Source organism: Atta colombica, unplaced genomic scaffold, assembly GCF_001594045.1.
Source record: "Atta colombica isolate Treedump-2 unplaced genomic scaffold, Acol1.0 scaffold183, whole genome shotgun sequence".
NCBI lineage: Eukaryota > Metazoa > Arthropoda > Insecta > Hymenoptera > Formicidae > Atta > Atta colombica.
Window position 1 is genome coordinate 179298 of NW_017259275.1, and position 21977 is coordinate 201274.

Sequence of the window (21977 nt, forward strand, 5' to 3'; positions counted from 1 at the left end):
TCAGGCCGGATGTAACGTTCGCATCTGCGGATGATGATGGAGGTACAGGCACAGCGCGACAAGAATCACCAGCAGCAACGAGCTACCGTTGCTGGTAGCGCTGGATTCATCATAGTCCGCTACGTCGCCGCCGTTCTCCTTTCGACCTCGTAGTTTCAAATCTACGAGAGATTGTGAAATATGTATGATCAAAATGCGATCAAGAAATTTGCGTTTGAAAACAAGAAAAAGTTTATTTTTGCAATAAAAAACGAAAATGTTTTGTATACACAAATAAACAAAGGAGATATTATATTTAAAACAGAGTTTGGAACTTAATGATATTTTTGTGTGAATATTTCCAGTTCAAACTGCACATCGATTATTTGTCAATTCTTTTTTAAAATATTTTAATATTTTCAATAAAATTTTAAATAATTAAAAAAATATTTTTTGCTTTTTCCATATCGATTTTATTAAACTTAAAACGTTCTGAAAAATTTGTTCAAAACGTGTTTTTAAAATATTTAAATTTAATGAATCTTGATATTAGAAAGAATAAAAAAAGTGAAGTAAAGATTAGCTTTGTTGAAATTAAATTCTGATATTTAATGTGTATACCTCGTTCCTTTAGCATATCTTGATTTCCCTCCAGGATATTATTGTTCCCTGAATTATGTCTTGCTTTACCTGCAAACAAAGTGAGATATTGAACGATATCGTTCCTCTTTGAAACGAAGTTTATATTTTGATATTATCAATATTGTTCGAATAAATATTTACGAAAACTTTTAATCATAAGATACACCTAATTATGAATATTCCGTTTTATTCTGTACTCACAATCAGTGTAATTAATTTTCTATCGATGTTAGCTTTATTAATCGACAATTGTTAATTAAATGCATACCTCAATTAGCAGCATTTATTTGATAACTTTTACTCTGTTACGTAAACGTGGGAAATTCAGTGTCGGCCATCCGTATAAATTAACGGATGAAACATTATTCAATTGATTATTTTAGTCGTTTTTCCATTCTCTTGCTTGATTAATTGCCCGCTGAATGTCTTTAAAGTAATTTGTTTTGCGTGATATTCGGTTTTGGATGGTACGTCACGAAACTACTAATGACAACGGTTGTTAAATCAATTGCCGGGAAGTAGCAATGACAGTAGGCACGAAAATTTAAAACGATTTCTGAGACAGATTTACGTGATAGAATACAGATTTAAATGAATACAAATTGTTCTTTTACATACATCACTGTATTGAAAGAAAAATGATATAAGTATATAATAATGATATAAAAAACTAGTATTTTTAGATTAGTTTAATGAAAATTAACTGTTAAGATTAATATATTTTTGTGGAAAGACGTTATACATTTATAGCTCATTTGCTTAATCTTTATTATTAAGAAATATTTTATATTAAGATTCAGTGTTCAAATTTTAAAAACTCTAAACTAAAAAGATATAGTTTTGAACACATTATACATATTATAAATAATACATTATATATATACGTATTTATATTACGTTATACGCTTTGCTGAAAATATATAATATGAAGTGAAATTATAGAGACTGCATATTCACTATCTAAATTAAGCTGTTTCAATTTAAAATTTTAAAAATATTCTAATGAAAAATTGTTAATTTCGAAATCATTTTTCTACCAACGCAGTGATATATCGGATAGTGGTAATCCTGCTATCTTTCATGAATAAAAAATGCCCCCGAGAGTTTATTCCTCTCTATAAAAAATACGGTCAAATTTTTGTCCTTTGCACAGAATTGCGGCGAGTTTAAAGCTAAATAACGATATAAAAAAAAACAAGGAAAAAAGAGCGATGGATGCTCTTGTCGCTATTGAAAAAGCGATCTAACGTTTTGCTCACGGTAGGAGATCGCTAGTTCGTTTGTCTCCATGAAAAATGCAGCTTGGACTGTGTGTTTTCTCAAGTAATGAGAAGAACAAGTGGGAACGAGACCGTTGGTACTCGATAAAGCAAGCTTGGCGCAGATTGTGAAAGGGCTTATGATATGACCAACGTGTTTACTTCCACGTTGTTAAGTTGCACGAAGTTTCAAAGACGTCGCGTCGTTACTTTCGCGTGCGCCGGATAATTGACCCGTGGCTTTATCCACGTGTCTCATATTTTCGCCCCAAGAAAACGTGGTAGATACATTAACTACTCTGACATGTGGAAGATAAAAATAAAACAAATCCTATTAAAAGTTACTAACTGGACATGCCAAATCCGCTTTACCCTTAACAGAAACATCGATAATACTATTTCAATTTTCCATTATCACCAGGAATAGTATTTACACTGTTTCGCACATTTAACTATGTTCGCCCGCATCGAGGTATGTATATATTTAAGCGCATGTGGCGAAGTAGAAAGAGTTCAATAAAATTGATCCAGGGCATTGAAACCCGGTCTCTCTAATAAATCTTCTCTCGTGCGTGTAACGTAATGTCGCCTCCCAATCTGTTGGCATCAAAATATTTTGCATATATCGATTTCCGGTCGCCGGGCGAACGGGAAGTCGCGCCGAAGACGGGTCAATAATAAATCCCGGATTTTTCATTATGATGGCGCGGAAGATACTCGATGAAATATGAAAGCAAGTTACCTTTTGCGAGGCAGCTCGTGCTGACATCATTTCGTACTCCGATTATTTATTGCCGGCAACACGCGCCCTTCATACTACTAATTATCGTGATTTCTATGTATGGTTATGTAATCGTACATTGGTCCAAAAATATTGCTTCAGCATTATTGAATGGATGGAAATACATTTGGAGTGTTTGTGTAAGTGAAGATACTACCTAGATCTTTTTAAACAGCGTGCATTGTTAAATTCATAATGTCAAATTATATCCAAGATGAGTTATTTTTAATCATTTCTACACTTTTAAAAATATCGATGTGGATTTAATACCAGGTAGTCTATATAATTCTCGCATTAGAGCTAATATTATACTAATACGATGTTGTATAAATGTCAACACGGTATTTATAACTTCTAACGTTTATATCAACATTATCATGGTATAGATATTATTATGGTATAGATTTAAAATCCATAGTGTTAAATTTACATCATGCTGATGTCAATATTAATATTAACACAGTGAGAATCATATAGATTCCATGAATCTTCATTGATATTTTTTAAAGTATATAAATCGTTACTGCTTCTACTTAATTGTTGTAAACTGTTGATTTAACTAAAACAATTGAGTTTTAACTCCAGAAAATGTATTAAATTTGATTAATTTATTATGTACATATGTTAATATGGATGTTATTTACTTTTTAATCGTAGAAATGAATTGATTCACATTTTGATATACATAGAAATTAAAAATGATAAACGCTATTTAACTCAAGAGATTGAATTACTAGTGTTTGATTAATATCTAACAGTGTGGAAAGAATATTGTTTGTAACTAGCTCTCTATTTGCCATAAAGCTGAATCTTATTAAGATACAATTTTTCATTTATTCATATAAGCTTCTTAATTTAATTGTTAATTTAAATTTTGCAGTTTTAACTTTAATGAATTTTTAACAATTGAGCCTTTCTCATTTTTAATTCAATTCAATTTTTTACTTTTTGATTATATGAATAAAAAATCCTATACTTAGTAACTTTTATGTAAGTATATATAAATAAAAAATCCTATATTTAGTAATTTTTCTTATGTAAGTATAATAAGCACCATAAGAAGAGGAATCAAATCAGGATGAAATCTATGATACAATTGTTCCAATATATTATATAAATGATTGTAAATAAATTCACACATGGATAACTACGTTTGTTCTTACAGACATTTTTTTTTTAGCTTTTTAATTATAAAGATAATAAAAATTGTAATGAACTGATTTATGAAAAGGCGTTAGTCGCTACGTATAATATGCCGAATTAATTCGTGTTTATATATCGCGTTTATATCCCATTATCTTGCACGTCGCGTTGCGGCGACTGCATAAAGACTCGCGATGAAATCGTATTCTGCGACCGAGAGGAGTCCGTGTGGCCGTAAAAACATCGATTAGCCATAAAGCGAAGACGGGGCGAGATGTTTAAAGTTTTCCCGTTGCGAAATGAACCATTAAAGGAGCGAGAGAAGACTCTCAAGCGCCTTGGAACTATATCGCGACTGACGAGAGTGCCTTAAAGCACGTGCTTCAAAGACTGAGTTTTATATCGACGTTTTTCATCCTGATATAGTACGCATACGCGGCAGTTATATTACATTATAACAGTACGATAGAGAGAAGACGCATAACAACGTCTCAATCACGTCGAATAAACATTTTTATATCCTTACAGTTTTTCCAGTCATAATCACCGAAACTGATAACTGGTAATACAGTGCAACAAATTTTTATCAATTTTTTGTTTCTCAACAAGTATAACCGGATATTTCTTGTAGAGCTTTTTATACTGATTTAGAGAATGGATTTTCAAAAAATTTCATCATTTTATTTTTTTTAAATCTTCATTTTGAGAATTTCTTATATAATAACGCAAATTTATAATATATGATGATAATATATAGCTATAAAAAATTTAAATATTTTTTTACAATGTACGAAAGTGAATGATGTGAAGCCTTTTTTATTGTTTATGTTTTAAATAATATATTAAGATAACAAAATTTATGAGCGATATTTAATACAAAAAAATTACACTAATTTAGAAAGTTTCTGTTTTTCAATACTCGAATAGTGATTCTTATGTATTGTACTCCGTAAAATAAAAGAAAAGAAATTGTCAAAAGAAATTCAGATTTCTAAAATTTTTTCAAAAATAGAGTCCTTGATTTCTTAAAATATGTGAGTGATGGAATTTAACCTTATATTCTTTTTGAGAATCCTCATTAAGAATCCTTACGATGCAGTGTAATTATTTGCAACATACAATATATTTAAAACATTCGATTTATGAGAGCTTAAAACAGGATTGGAAGTTTGCAAAAATATAGACTGGTATATTGTTCCTTTGTGCAATGTTTCGACGATGAATACATTTTGCAGCGGAAAGAGAAAAAGCCCAATGTAGATAACAAAATACTTTACGTGCGCTTAGTTAATACTCGGGCAGAGCACAACGAAATACAGTGAAGCACGGTACGGCACGGCGCACTGACATGTAATTTACCATCTCCTTTGAGGGGCCGATGTATTGTTCCACAAAGCTCTTCCTGTATTATTATCTCTTTGAATACATCAGCGTACTCGAAATACCGCATTGAGAGAGAAGAGAGTCTTTCGCGAATTGGTACTCTAAAGTCTAAACGTCTCTGCCCGCCATTTTGTCCCTTTCAATACTCATTTGCACACTAAAAATAAATTCAGTAATATTATATCCATTATCATATTAAATATTTTATATTAAATAAATGTACGATATTATTAGGAAATTTAAGCGACGAGATCGAATATTTTACCATCAATTTTTAAACATGCCCAACATATTTTTATCATGTTAGAGCAGTTGTAATTTTTAAGGGTCAGGTATATATAATCTCTGCAAAAAGTTAACTGGAATTGAAAATTTATACTTTCCACAAAAATATACATTGGAAACAGTTCTATAAGATCAACATTATATATTTATATTTAATAATACAATTTTATAATTTAAATGAAAATTTCCTTATTTTATTTTGATTATTTTTTTTAAAATATGTCTACTGCTTATTGAAATGCAAGATCCAAGTTCTAAATAGCCGTCTAATTTTTGTATTACTTTCAAATACAATATAGAAAACTCTGTAATTTTTTCATAACTCTTTATGTTAAAAAAAATATGTAATATATGTAATATATTCTTAAAATCTTAAAAAATATATATTTTTCCATATAAAATAAGAGATATATAATAAGAGATATATATATGTGTGTGTGTGTGAGTGTGTGAGTGTGCGTGTGTGTGCGCGCGCGTGTATGTGTGTGTGTGTGTGTGTGTGTGTGTGTGTGTGTATAAGCTGCTAAAACCGCAACTTTCCAAAGTACCTCTTTTTTTTAATCTTCCCGATGTTGAATATTCTTTTTCCAAGGAACTTTTATTTCTCTAACGGATATGCGCCAGGTTACTTAGGGAAAAGTATGTTACGCACAACCTCAAGACGTTAACGCGACGTGCAAGAGGAAAGCCGAAGGTGGAGAGGCGGTCCCTTTGCGGGGAGAACTTTGGTTTTGCCCTTTTTCTATTGCGATGAAAAGCAGGTTGGCGCGATAGGTGTAGGAGCCGAAACGTTATTCATCCGAGTCTCTTTAAAAAGTCGTTTCTCTGAACGTCTATCTCCGCTATCGTAGATATATGCGCGCGAACCTCTGTACATTCTGCATCAAGCTTGCATGAAGCTCGATGCGGACTTTTTGTGCGTATTTCTCTCGTGACTAGTGCTGTACATCGGCTAGCCCAAGGTGACAAATTTTAAGGCAACAAATTTTTGAAAGAATTTTTTTAAGCATTAAAATAATGTTCACAGATGATTTAAAATTACTAAACAAGATAATTCATAGTGAAGCGCAATGTATAGCGCATAAAGAAAGATTAAATGTGCTTTCTGTTCTTATTGTGGGAAATATACTTATTATTTTATTAACTTGTGTAACAAATCTTGTCTTGTATGTTTTTTTGCTATTTTTATCCTTCGAATAAATAAAATATTTTTTAAAAATCTTGAAAAAATTAATTTTTTAATTAATCTAATATAATTACTAAAAAAATTTACCTAGGTGGCATTACATTTTAAAAGAACGCTCAAAATATTTCGTATGTGCAAGGGGCGCAAAATGGATTAATGTGGCCCTGCTCGCAACAACGATCTGTAGAGATGCAAATGGTCGTCTGGTCGGCTGGTCGGTTCGCGAAATCCGACACGATGACTTCTATTCATCCGCGATTTCATGCTGAAATAGTGTCGACCTCTCTCTTAAAGTCTCCGCGCTCGACGCTGGAGAAGCTCGAAGTTGGTCGGGTGGAAAACTTGAAATGCCTTAACAAGCGCGGGTGACACAGATTCGCGCAAACGTGCCGCTTTTGAATTGCGTTCTCTGCGGTGGTTCGTGTACATGCTTCCCATTACGATATTGTTAATAGAAATTACATTCCTAGAATCGCGGCGATGTTTGAGAGCGTACCGGAAAATAATAAGCGTTTGCATTGCATTCAGAATTATTAGATTGTATCCTCGAAAATATATTTTAGTCTGCTTAATGCTTACTCATGTATATTTGGCAGTGTCATGGGAAATATTATTTACAAAACACATATTCTCGAAGTTGATAAAAAAATATAAACTTACTCATTTCTTATGAAAGAATATTTCGAAAACAATACTAACAAGGAATATTATTCAAGTGTCCTACACGATTTTTTCTTAAAAAAAATTTATCATAACATCTTTCCAAAATTCGCGCAGCATGGACTGTGTTAATAAGATTTATTAATATATTTCATATCGCGCCAATTTTAAGTGATTGTAAATGACTGAGCGTCCGATTATAAATGACTGCATAGGCATGCATCATAGTATCTTTGTTTTTGTTATATTTGTTAAATAACTTATATTTCATAATGGTTAAAAACAATTATTATTATTAACAATAATAAACGATTTATTAGAAGTTATTATTAATAGTTAAAAAAGAATAGTTTAACATATCATTATTATAATATCATTATTATAATATATACTATATTATAATTATATATATTATAATTATATGCCCATGTATAATATCAAAAATTACTTAATTACATTTCTTCTTATAACTACAATATCAAACGGTCTGAAAGTCCAGCGAATCATTGATGACTAACGTATCGCGTCAATTATCGGTGATTCACGCTGAAACGTGTTAAATATTATAAAATATAAGAAACACATTTTTTTATACTTATTCAATCTCAAAAAAGATATCTCAAGAGATAAAACACCTTTAAAAAGTTTTATGAAAATCCTTTCTCGGTAAAATCTCCGAAACTATATATTGTATCGAAAAATGTTAGAATAAAATTTATTCAATTTTTATTATAAAATTAAATTGCGCAATAATAAAATTTTTATTTATTATTCTTTTTTTTTATAAAATTCCTCAGTTTCCAATCAATTTTCGCAAAACTTATTATTATTTAATTCGATAAAAAGCAAATAAATATTAAAATAGTCTAAAATAGTTTTTTCGATGCACTTTTAAAAAATATTTTATCCTTTAAATTTGAAATTTAAAGGGCACGTATAAAAAACTATATATGTACAAAATATAAAAATCTCTTAGATTTGTATCTCTGCAATTTAAAATAAAAAAATCTCTTAGATATTTACATAAAAAAAAAAATAAATTGATGTTGAATATTTGGATAATAATCTTTGTAAAAGATTGTACACAAGCACAATGTTCAATATATAATTTCGAAAAATTTATTTCTGTGGTTCAACTCAAACAGAGAACACGATGCACGGATCCGATCGCACAAACTGGCTACTCGATCTAATTAATCAGCGACCCGTTCGTCCGCCACAAGTACACTGCGCTTCATCATTCAAAAAGTACCTCTCAATACAAAGCGAGCAGTAAGAGCGGACGATCGATTTATATTTCGTGCAACGAAATTGAAATGAAGCGGTTAATTAATTAATGGCTTAGTATCTCTACGAAGTCCTTCCATTGAAATTCATAAAGCAATTTCGAAATTAAGTCGCGAGTCCCTTCATCTCTTTATTCGAAAGGGTTTCCCCTCATTAGTGCAAAATTTCTGATATAGCAGATGCGTGTAATTTTTGTAAAAATACTTTACGATATTGTATTATAATATACACTGTAAAAAGTTCCATGTAAAATTACAAATTATAAATTATAGCAGATAATTTTGAATGTCACTATTAAAGTTGTATATTTACACACGTAAATAAAGTTGCAACTTATAAATATAATTATTGTTTTTTTATAATTAAATAATTAAACAATTTGCAAAAGTAAGTTTACAATTAAAATTAAATTTATAGAAATATTTACATAATGATTCGCTAATAAATTACGTACAATTTTTTTTAAATATTATATATGTATAATGATGCGGTCACATTCATGTTCACACTTATGGAATCATTTCATCCTTGTTGTTTATCAAAATTAAAGAAAAACAAATGATGCTTATGAGCGTTAAGAATATAAATCGCAACTAATATATCGATATATACGAATGTAAAAATATATAATATTACTATTACATTATACACAATATTACAACAATTACACAAAAAATATAAAATATACTAAATTATTATATTGCTATTTTCCGTCTAATATAAATAAAGATACACTTACACAATTAAACCAAAGGTACACAATGCAATTTTTCATGCTAGATCGCATGCGACGTAAATTACTAAACTAGAAATTCTGCGTTCTGTGTGGTGCAATTCTAGTAATTTACTAAATCGCGTGCAATCTAGCACGAAAAATCGCATTAATTAATGTACCTCGAGTTTTATAAATAAAAATACCAATTTTTGTAAAAATGCACAATTTTATGTACTTCCACTATAAACTGCGTAATTTTTATATAGATTATTTATGTAATTTTACATTTACATTTTACTCTTTTTATACTTGATACTACAAAATCTTGCACACTAATTTCGTTGCACGAAAAATTATTCTTTATGTTAAAAACAAGACTTACTCTCTTTCGGACAATTGTATAAGTAGAAAATGCTACTTACCTTTGTACTTGGTGATGCTGGAATTGGAGCCCGATATTGCTGAAAAGTAAATAACAGCATTCAATATTATTCAAACGACACTGACATCGTGTACTTCAAAGTCAGATGTCAGATATTTAAAGCGTAAGCTGAAGAATCTCTCGAGCCGCGTAGATCTTTGGAAAGAGGACTCGATAAGGCCCGGCGGCAGTAGCTAAGAAATAACGAGGCGAGCAATAAGGCGCGATAGTCTTTTCAAGTCACACTTCCTAACTCGCGACTTTGTTTATATGCTGCCCTAACTCGCGGAGGTTCTGACTCCTTGTTATCTTTCACTTTACGGATATAAACAATTTCCACGGGTTGCAAATATACCTCGTCTATTTTCAGGATCCGGGCGATTCGCGCACTTTAGCGAATATTACTTGCGACTCTAAGTACAACGCGAAATGTTGAAGTCCGACAAACTTTTCCCGTGATTCCGAATCGAGATCTTCGTCCTCTCGCGCACACGGCCGTCAGAGAATATTTTTGCGAAATATTGTTTTATTCATAAGCGCGCAGGCGCTTTTTAAGAATATAAGGTCTTGGCCTTGCCTCCTTTGGGATTTCAGTCGCTGTCTCAGTAAAAATTCCAACTATTTTAACGCAGCTGCTGCTTAATAAGCTGCAGCCAGCACGCGAGTGAGCCACACGGCACCGCCGTGTTTTGTCGAATCCGAAGTACGCCTCGCGAAGTATCTCGCATAACGGTGAACAATGCAATTTTACTACAATTTATTCTACGGAATTCCCTGGCGCGGCGCGACGTATTAGTTCTATGAGACAACGGCTATTACGCGAGGTCATTAATACATGGTGCAGCGAGAAAAAATTTCAGAGCCGAGATGTCATAGTTATATACTTACGATAGACCTTAATGCTGCCGTCAGTATCGCCCAACGAGTTCCTAGACACACATTTATACGACCCGTAATCCGTTGGACTGACGGAGTTTATCGTCAGCCTCATGTGTATTTTGTACGCGTTATCTTTCAGCACTGGATCGTATTTTCCTCCTGCAAACAGATCGTAATCCCAGTCAGTAATACGCTGTGCAGTTTTATTTGTCGTGTTTTTTTTTTTTCATTTTTCATTATCGTTAGAATAAATGATGCCCGCGGTAGTCGTGCCGGATTACGTCGATCGAGTTAGAGCGATATATATACCTGCTCTCTTTTCTCTTTCTCTTTTTCTAAAAAAAAAAAAGAAATGATATGTGTGCGTAGACATTATATCTATGCTCTTTGTCCCAATTCCAGAAAAAAATCACGCTTAAATCAACCAGACGCGCCAGCGCGCATACCGAAATAAAAAAAAAATTAAAATAAAAAATAACAACAAAAAAAACATTCGCTTTCCCGTCATGTGCTGTCAGTCACCGTTTGCCCGGGGTTACCTGTCATTCCCTTGACGTGATTTACTCTTTCGGGTGGAGCTTGAAAATAGAAGTACGACAGGATCGCAGGTATTTTTATCGGAATATGCGGCGGTAATCGAAGGCTTTTAAATAACCGTCCGTCCTTCGCGCATCCATGGTATGTGGGTCAACTGGCGTGGTGACAATACGCGAAAAATCTCATAGAAATAATTCAACGGTACGCCCTTGGAACAATAGCGACGGTCGGATGGGAAAACCGGAATTCAACGAAGAGGCCTATTTCCTAATTATTTCCTGCCTCGAGAAGTCGATCGAGCGATTTAATAAGTGACGGGCGCGATCTATTTGGACGACAGCCGTGTCTCGTGAAATTTTTTCTCTTCGTTCCGTGATTGATTTTACGGACGTGAGTTTTTCGATACTCCCTGCTCGTCATGAAAGTTTAAGCAGTGCAATGTAACAAAACGTGTGGATAAAACATACGTTTTCTGTTACACATAATTAAATTTCTTTATCGTCGTGAAAGATTGATGTGGGATTTCGTTCGTGAGTTTCGAGAATTATTGTCCACTTGTCCCTCGTTCGGAAATAAACGTGACTATAAATTTTAAATTGACTTTGCGGAGATATACGACATCCACGGGATGAAAACAGATTGAAAATCACTAATGCTTTTTTTTATTGAAATGCGCCGCAAAGCGATTATCCGATAATTTTGCAAATATCTATTGCAATTCTCCTATAATCTCCATTCGCTATATGCAATTTGTCAATTTACGATTCTCATAAAATCCTGTAAACGTGGTCGTAATAACATGAAATTGTGAATATCAACATTCGCGATCACGGAAAGCGCATTATCCGTTCCGAATCCATTCGAAGACGAATCCAAAGTACGTTTCAGTTCAACGATTGTATCTCTTTTATTGTTCTGTTTTGCATTCCATGTCTGAAAGGCTGACGCCTTTCGCACGACATCACGCCCGGAAAACGCCGTTTGTGATCTTCTTCTGGACCGAGAACCGGAAGCGCCGTTGAATGGAGCCGTTCGAAACCGAAATCACGTTAACTTAAGACCGCCGCGCGTCGAATATCGAAATAGTCGCGACGCGACGTACCGGCATACCATCTTCCGGACTGATTGAACTATTGTGACGTTACCTTCGACAGCCATGAGTATTCGCAGACGACTGTCGAATCTGAACGGGCCGTTTCCGACCCGAAATCGAACGCCATTTATTACGAACGCCGATCGGCAGCCGGGCGATTTGCCAACCGTTTTGATAAAACGTAGGATCTTAGATGCTCGGATCGATTATGCAAGTTGTGTCACATGAGGCAAATGCATAGAAATCGTCTTGACCCTCGACGGCGACAACTTGAAATTGTAGCTTCGAATTCAAAGATGATTTCCGGCATTTTGAATGGTATATAGACGCGTGCGGTATTGTCGAATGATTCGTTCGAAGTATTGAAAAGCGAAAAGTATAAGAAAAATTCGAAAATTTTTTTCTACCACGAGGAGATCTTGGAAAGGACTGACTCGCACAGTTAGTAGAAAATTTATGTTAAATTTGACACATTTCATGTGCTCTAAACTTTGTATTAATTCAACACGACAGAAATATAGATTTTTTTCTTTAGGAAACACAGTTGATATAAACGCCGTTCTATCCCTCTAAGCATACAATGAATAATAAAGACTGAATGACATTAATTGTGTCGACTGTAATTCCTAAAAGAAAAAGAACCTATATTAAAAAGTAACATAAATATGTAAAATATGATGTTTATTAAAAATTAATATAATAAATTAACAAATAAAAATATAATACTGAAACAATTTGTACAGTTGAAAAATTTGTGTTAAATTTAACACATGTCCCGAATTTTTATATTAACACAAGATAAACATGTTAAAAAATAACACAAATATTATGTACAAAAATTAATACAAAAAACGTGACATTGATACATTTTATAAGAAATAATATATCTTCTAATTAAAATTAACATTGTAATATGTTAAATTAATATGTTTCAATAAACTTAACATTTATATAACATTATATTAACATATTTTATTCATCATAGAATTTATATTTTAAAAAATATTATTTTTATATTAATTGGTCATTTATTCATAAAAATGTCATTTTAACACTAATATATGTTGAATACTTTCTCATGACTCTTGTATTTCTGCATATCAGTTCGACATAAAATGTTCAAATAACACAATCATATTATGTTAAATTAATATTCTGATATATTAAAAATTTAACATGAAAATTTTAATAAGGACCGGTTTTAATACAAATACAAATTTTGTTTACTGTATACATTCGATCGAAGTATATTGAATCATCATCAGTTGCTGATGATGATTCAATAAAATGAAGAATTTCTGGATTGTCAATAAACTCCTATGTATCGAGGATTTACACAAACTGTCTGAACTACAATTTTATCATCTCGCAAGCTAATGTTTAACATTTGGCGAATATAACGAGCAAAAGCGAAATAACGCCCTTTAATACTGCTTGAGTCAGTCGACTTTTCTACTCTTTAAGAACTCTACCAAATCGCTGCAAAGTCTTCGTGTACGAGTGCTTAAAAAGGAAAAAACAAGAAACTTTCTTTTCGTGCTGTTTCATAGATAAGAGAAAATTATTGAGATGACAAATGCTTTTGTATAAATTGCTTGCCTCGATGTTAGAATTTGGTGATGTCAGTGTAGTGTTCCGTTTCTTTCCGAGGGAAAAATTCCGTTTCTATTATACGTGCTATTGGCGTGAACGATTTAGAGGTGATTCGGTTTGTATAGGATAAAACTTGAATTATACAGAGTGAGTTGCCAGAAAATGTAGGTTATTGAAACCGCCCTGGTAGAAATAGCGCTATGAATATTGGAATACTTAATGAAAATGATTGCATTTTTATAGGTTTTTATTTTTATACCTAAGATAATCAAGAAGTTATCATTCCAATTTTAATTTATTGACAATAAAAATGTAACAAGGAGAGATCGGACATTATATTATATTTTTATTAGATTCATTCATATTATATACTAATACAAAAAAGAAGATTTTAAGTATCTAAAAATTTAGATTTAAAAATAATTTTGTTGAATAATCAAAATATTTCGAGCATTATAGAATATTGATGAAATGCTGCAAAAAATTCTAACAGACTAACTACATAATTATATTTTTGTAATTAAATAAAATTATTTTCAGATCTGTATTAGATAACTTTTAAATACTTTAGCAAAATTATTCTTTTTCTGCATTATACTTATTCTAATTTATAGATATTATTAACTTTACGATTGTTTATTGACTTTTCTTTTTAAGAATTATAGCTGAAACATTTATATTAATTTATATGAGTCTTTATTCACATTTTTATTGATTTATTTAAGAATAAATGAATCTTTCATTTTTTATTATATACTATACATTTTGTGATTATCTTTCTTCATTTTCTTTCCTTATTTCCATTACATTCCATTTAAGATATGCAAATTTGGGCGAAGCAAATTTTTTATGTACATGTGAAGCGCAATTTGATTGTAAGAAAGATATATAAAGCGAAATTGGTCAATCAAATAAGGAAGTGAATCACTTCCTTATTTGATTGACCAATCGTTTCTCCCTCGTGGAACATCACAGTATTTCTAGATTTGACGTCGCCACCAAGAACTATTTCCGATCTAAACGGTCGAGTTCGACACTATCTACCGTAGCATCGATCACGGTACGTCTTGTTAAAACGCGTGAAATCGCCTCCAATCATTTTTCCAGTCACGCCATTCGTACATGCATTCCGTGTGCCCTTCCGGCTCGCAATTTATTTCTCACCCTCTGGCGCATAATCGCCAAGGCGAATATATTACCTCCGTTGTTTGCGGCGTCTCCTATCGATGTAATCTCGTGAAGAATAACTTAACGGTCCAAACGACAGAAACAAACGTCAGCCCGTATTAGCTTTGATCACGTTCGCGGCCAAATAGTCGAGTGTAAAAAAGGAGAAATGCGGGACGTGCAATCTCGTGGATTCTGACATGAGCTCGGTCAAAAGCGAGCGAGATGAAATTTTCACAATCATAGCTCGTACCATCGGTTCTGTTTATTTGAATGCTTTCAATTAGACGCAAATGGAAATTGGCCGAAGAAATGAAAGAAAACACAGGATGTACGAACGTATAATTCGCATGGAACGTTTTCACCGCCCCGAGGCCAACCCCGATCGGCCTTTCATACCGTAGTGCACTACACAGTAACGAATATGTAACATAAAAAAGGACAAACAAAATAGCCCTTTGGCTCTCGAAACAATTGACAGCGATCTTCCGGGATGATTTAATCTGCAAATCCTAAAGTTTCTGTCCGGTTTTCTGTCGTGACTGACGTCGTATAGATTAATGAAACCATTTACATTTCGATGTCTGTTGATTAAATTTTTATTTGACCTTTATTTAATCTTTGATGTTTACTTGAATAAATTATTTCATTTTAATGACAAATTTTTATTTTAGCAATTGACGTATTAATTTATTCCTTATTATATTATTTTAATTATGGGTCTTTATATCAATACTGACAAAATTTCAGTTATTAATTAATCTTGTTTTCTGATTTGCATTGGTTTTCACTCAGCTTAACAAATACCTAGTAAACACCAATTAAAAGTAACATAACATCAACGTTATAATTTTTTACTCAACAATATAATTATTATGTACAACATGTGTATAGTACAATATCTTTATATTGTTAAATATAAAATATCGATGTTATGTTGGTGCTTATTAGGTAGTGGATGAGGCATTTCTATATTATTGGAAATTTTTGAAGATACTTTATTTGATATCGAAAACACATAAATTCTGTAAATATCATTAAAGATGGCTGAAATGAAATCGAAATATTCGATTTTCCGATGTAATCATGAAGTAAATAGAATAAAGCGAAGTAATTTGGAGAAGTTAATAGATAAAAGATTGAAGTCGTGCATAATATATGTATTCAATTAAACATACAAAACATACAATATTGAATCAAAATAGTTGTATGTTTAATGGAATACACTATGTACAACCTCAATCTTTCGTACAATTTGAAAATTTCTGTTAATCTATCCAAATCACTTCTTTATCCTGTATTGTTCAGTGAAAATCTTTGCGCACTGATTACCGCGTGATTACATTCTTATTTGCCTTTTATTTTGTCTTTAATGTTTCATATTATTTAATACGAAAAAAAATCTTCCACTTTTCGTATCGCATAATTTATCGGGCGGGAAATGAATTTTATACGCGACGGTGTTTACGCGATCAAAATTTAACTTTTATCCCCCTCGTTTCGCTTTACTGCTATTAATCCCATTACTATTGATCAGCGCATGCTCAGCAATGCATAAAGAACGATATCTTTAAATTCTCCTATGAATGAAATCCTTTAATGCCATTTTATCCATGAATCTAATCTAGAAGTTAATTCCTTAAATGAGTTTCTACCGGAGAAACACGGCGCTGCTTTTAATTTACACGGCGGTTCGGCCTTGTATATCTTCGAAATAGATACAGGGAGAAAGGGAGGGGAGAGGAATATGGCGATTACAAGAGGCAATCTAGTTTTTAATACCGTTAGATTTATTTATTTAAGCAGTATCAGCCGCGGGCGCGCGAACATCTCGCGCGGCTCCTTCTTTCGGGTCGTTTATTCGACCGGAATTAGCCTTTGAATAATGCATGCGAATCCCGGTAGCACGTTAAAGGTATAACATGATTTTATCTGGTATTTATGAGGAAGGCTAAGGACGCGACGAGTGTGTATAAACGCCAAACATGGCTGAGATTGCCCTTTTCTGCGCCGACCGTTATTACATCACCTCTGTGGTTAACATTTGCATCTGTATCGAACGCAATAATGTTGCACACAATGTGAGTTTTGACCCCTTCCCCCCCCCCCCTTACTCCCTCCACCGATCGTGTTAACACATAAATCCCGCGTCCGAAGATTTCTGTCAACTGTTTAAATGGAAGCTGGAAAGCCATAAGCATATCTCGTATACCTACAATAATGTAGGATAATTATGTTATCTGCAGAGTTTACAACGTAATTTTCCGCACATACACGGTAAAAACATTTTATATTTAGATTAAAACTCATCACCTATTAAAATTTTTGTTAAATTTTTAACATATTCGATTGATTAATTTCAAATATGTGATTGTGTTATTTAAGCATTTTATGTTAAATTGGTATTCAATTATATTCTTTAAAATAACACAATTTATAGTTTAGTGAACAATAAACACAATAATAATGTATTTTAAAATGTCATTCTGAGATAAATAAATAAATGAATAAATTTTAAAATAAATGTGTTAAATATAAATTTTAATTTTACTGTGAATTGTGTTAATTTAGCATATGGTTCCCTTTGAAAGTGACACATTTAAAAAATGTGACATTCGAGTTAAGACATAATCAAAAAATTTGGATTAAAAATACATTTCCCAACGAGTCCCAAATAATTCATTCAAATTTTTGTGTCAATTTAATATAAAAAGATAAATAAAAAGTAACACAAATGTTATGTAAAAAATTGACACAAAAAGTATTACTAACAATTTGTATTTGTAAATAAACAATTTATAAAGTGGACGCATATTTTTCAGTAAAATTAACATTTATGATATGTTGAATCAACACATACTTTAATTATTCATCTTAGAATATAAATTTCAAAGTATATTATTTTCAATCGTGGGTAAGGTGATATCTTTCATAATAAGTTATTACAGGTTTTTATGATGCTAATAGCGTTATTAAATCTATTAATTTAATTGAGATTATTATTTCAGTTTATGTTTGTATTTTTCAAGTCCGACAAATCGAATTATGCGATGTTGTCTTTAAATATAAAAGATAAAATTACTTTTTTTTATTTGTCTTTATATTCATGAATATTAAGAATTAAGAACCGCTTTTATCGAAAATGACTCTCTCTCTCTCTCTCTCTCTCTCTCTCTCTCTCTCTCTCTCTCTCTCTGTGTGTTTAAACGCTTCTCAATCTATTTTACTTTAATAGTATATTATTTTTATGTATTTTTGATTCACATAAATTATAGTATTGTGATGATTATATTGCCACGACGGACGCCGCGAACGTACGACAAGTTCGCGGATGCATATACATACTTCATGCATGTACGGAGATTGTTTATGAAGCAAAAGCAAGAGATCTTTATACTCATCAATTTCTTTTGACATGTCTTGACTCGTTTTTTGATATTGTTCGGGCATTTAAAAGTGAAATAAATTGTATAAAGCGTCTGCTACTAATATCTCGTATTTGAATCCGCTACTAATATCTCATATTTGAATCCGCATAAGTTAATTCTTTAAACGATTGTTATCTGAACTTAATCATATTATTTAAATACAAATACGGAGTAATAATATAGACAAATAATAGGATTTGTGAAAAAATATTATGATTTTGTAAGAGTCTGGAGAGAAGGATCAAGATGAGAGAGAAAAAATCGAGGAGTCGATACCGAGACATGCTTGATGTCAGATGCGCTCTTAAATCAGCTGTTCAGTAAAATTGTAACGTAAAATTATCGAACAGTGTAAAAATTCTTTCGATTAAACTCACATTATTCCTAAAGTATTATTTTGACATTAGAGTAAAATGCCAATTTAGGCAAAATATTTAAATAACATAATCACATACTGTTAAAAATTCAAATATGTTAAAAATTGAATACAAAATTTTGACAAAGTTAACTTGAGTTGATGATTGTTTCCGACATAAAATACAAAATATTTTCCTTCTGTGTAGCTGACTGAATTAAGATTACAATCCGTCAAATTAGCACTTTGTAAGATTTTCTAAGAGATCATAATCAAACTTCTACAAAAGTAATACATTTTAATACATTTCGCATAATTTTTTTTTTTTTAGACAAAAAGGACAGACAACATCTGAAATTAAAATAAATTTTAGTGATCAAAGTTTAAAGAAGAAATTATTTTATTTTGAATTGTATCATTTTAGTTGATCAAGATAAATATCAATATCTATAAACTATAGATAATATACTTCAAGTATTACTTGTATGACTTTTGATAAATTATTTTGGATTTGTTATAATTATAACAATTATAATAATTTTGTAAGATATCAAAATTAAAAAAAGATATTTTTTTTAAGGATTGTGCAATAAAAATGATATTTGATTATATTTCAGAAAGTATATGTTTTTTGCCGATATTATTTAATTAATTAATAATTTTTTGGTTAAGTTGAATATAGTTTTTGAAAAATTTAATTTTGTTACTTATCACTTTTGAAGTAAGGGAATGACATTACAAGTCTGTTAACTTAAAAAATAAGTATGCTTTCATACCTTGCTTATAAATTATATCAATATTATATTTTTTACGTTAACTTTTAAATAAAATTTACTTCCTACTATATTTTTCTTGTGTTAAATCAACACAAAAATTTGAGTAGATACGTAATTCGGGATACGTGAAATGTATTAATAAATATAAATGTAAATATAAATGTATAAATTTCACATAAATTTAGGATACATATTTATATCTTATATTTAATTTTATACAAATTTGCCAACTGTATATCAAACATGCGATAACGAAGAATAAAGTTAATTATAAAAGGCATATAGAGGATATAAGAATTATAACTAGAGGATATAAAAATTATACTTATAGTTAATTTTCATTATGCGTTTTGTCCCTTGACTGTTGAAGGCGCGGCGACTATTGCTCATATTTTATAATAGGGATAATTTCTCTGCCATAAAAGTGCAGCGTAACCGTGCGCAGCTTCCTGCAGCGATTGAATGAGCTCGACAGGAACTATAGAAGTTTGTATATATATACATCGTAATACGCTTCTGAAAGAGATACGGATCCGAAAAGGATCGATGCGAAGTATTGAAGCTGGCTTTTACAGGCGGCGCATAAAGCGGAGCGAAAACGTTCATACTCGCGCTTCGTTGGTGTGCGTGTTTATGCGTTCGGTATGAAGCTTTCATTATTCAGAGGGTTCGTTACAACCAGTTATTTTCCTTCCTCGCGAATGCACACTAGGCGGAGGAATACGCGTCGGGGGTGTAATTATCTCTCTCTCTCTCTCTCTCTCTCTCTCTCTCTCTCTCTCTCTCTCTCTCTCTCTCTCTCTCTTTCTTTCTTTTTTGTGGACTTACATGAATCATCAAAAAGTGCGATAGGTGCGTGTCGTGAGCGATGCATATTACAAAATTGTAAAGTCATCCCACTTTCTACCGGGTCATGATTCTTTCATGAGATGAAAGAGTCTCTCTCGCTATGAACGACCGCAAACTCTCATTACGCTTAATTCGCGTAGTAAAATATCGCAAGGTAAATTCTTGTTACGATTTACCGCTGACAGATCATGTCGTATCTAATTTACATTTTGTCCAAATAAATTCTCAGACAACACAAAATCTAAAATCGAGACATAAGACGTCTTAAAAACATCTGAAAGACGTTTTTAAGACATGAGAATCATTTAAAAGCATCTTAAAGACACTTTGTTTTAAACATTGTGTTGTTTGGATTAAAACAAATGCTCACCTTGAGGCACAATCTTATCCTGATCTCTGGTCCAATAATTGATAGACTTCGGGAATGCTTCTGAATAGCATTCCAGAGTCAACTTCTGTCCTTCTTGAGCGCCGACTAATTGATTCTGAACCCAGATCATTGGTGGAACTGAAACAATGACGATGGCGTGTACACAACTTTTAAATTTTAAAATACAATATTCTTCTTTCACAAACGCTTGATTACAATTGCATAACTTTTTTTTAATAGCTACTCCTTATTGTATGGCTTTGTGAATATGAAATGTCATTTCTCATGTTTATTTCATATTCCCTCCTTTTTTTCATATTTCTGGCAGTTAAATAAATTATCGATACTTGTTATTTTAACACTACAATTAATTATTCATATTTTGTGATAATAATTTATGATAATAATTTGCGTCCAAAAAACAATGTCTCGTAATACAATGTAATCTAAAATTGATTACATGGACCGAATTAAAAAATACGACACACAAAGAACGAATATACGTACAATGCACAGTGAGCATTATTCTTTTGCTGACAGAGGGGGGTACGCCATTGGATGCGATACATAAATAGGAACCCATATGTAGTCGGTTCACTTTTGTGATATTGAAGCTCGGGCCGTCCACGCTCGCAACTGGAATTAGAAGAATTAATTATAATAAAAGCGCTGTAAAATTTTAAAAGAAAATTTGAATTAATTTTTTTTAAATTTAATCTTCAATCGTCAATTCTTTAAATTAAATAATATTTTGTATATTTTAACTTCCAAATGTGTAAAATATATTATTTTAATACAAAACATGTGATTGAAAAGATAACATCTAATCCATTTCTAATCTAAACCATTTCCTTGAAATAAATTAAATTGCTTTCAAACTTTTCAAAGTAGCGTTCATATTTTAACGTATGCATTTAATAAATAATAAATCAGTAAATTTGAGTAAAATTTATTACAATTTTTTAAATTAAATTAGGGCTACATTGAGTATAGAAGTAGTGAACTCATGGGAATGATGAAAAACAAATTAATTTGGCATTATGAACTTAATAGTATAGAGAAATATAAGAACGTGTGAAATATTGATATTTAATTATATTATTTAATAATAAGAGCGTGATAAGGTTTATGTATAATGTAATAAAATGAAAACATTTATTTAATATAATATCAAATATATGTATATATA

The 21977-nt window shown here is 31.5% G+C and overlaps 1 protein-coding gene across 1 annotated transcript in view; it reads right to left on the bottom strand.

Annotated features, from left to right (window-relative positions):
* Positions 1-21977, bottom strand: part of LOC108686466 (neurotrimin) — an 87974-nt gene continuing 65997 nt past the window's right edge. The window contains exons 5-10 of the mRNA XM_018191797.1: positions 21296-21424; positions 20789-20926; positions 10630-10779; positions 9743-9781; positions 601-669; positions 1-161 (exon numbers count right to left, since the gene is read on the bottom strand). Coding sequence (XP_018047286.1) covers positions 1-161; positions 601-669; positions 9743-9781; positions 10630-10779; positions 20789-20926; positions 21296-21424 — 686 coding nt within the window. The remainder of the gene's footprint in view (positions 162-600; positions 670-9742; positions 9782-10629; positions 10780-20788; positions 20927-21295; positions 21425-21977) is intronic.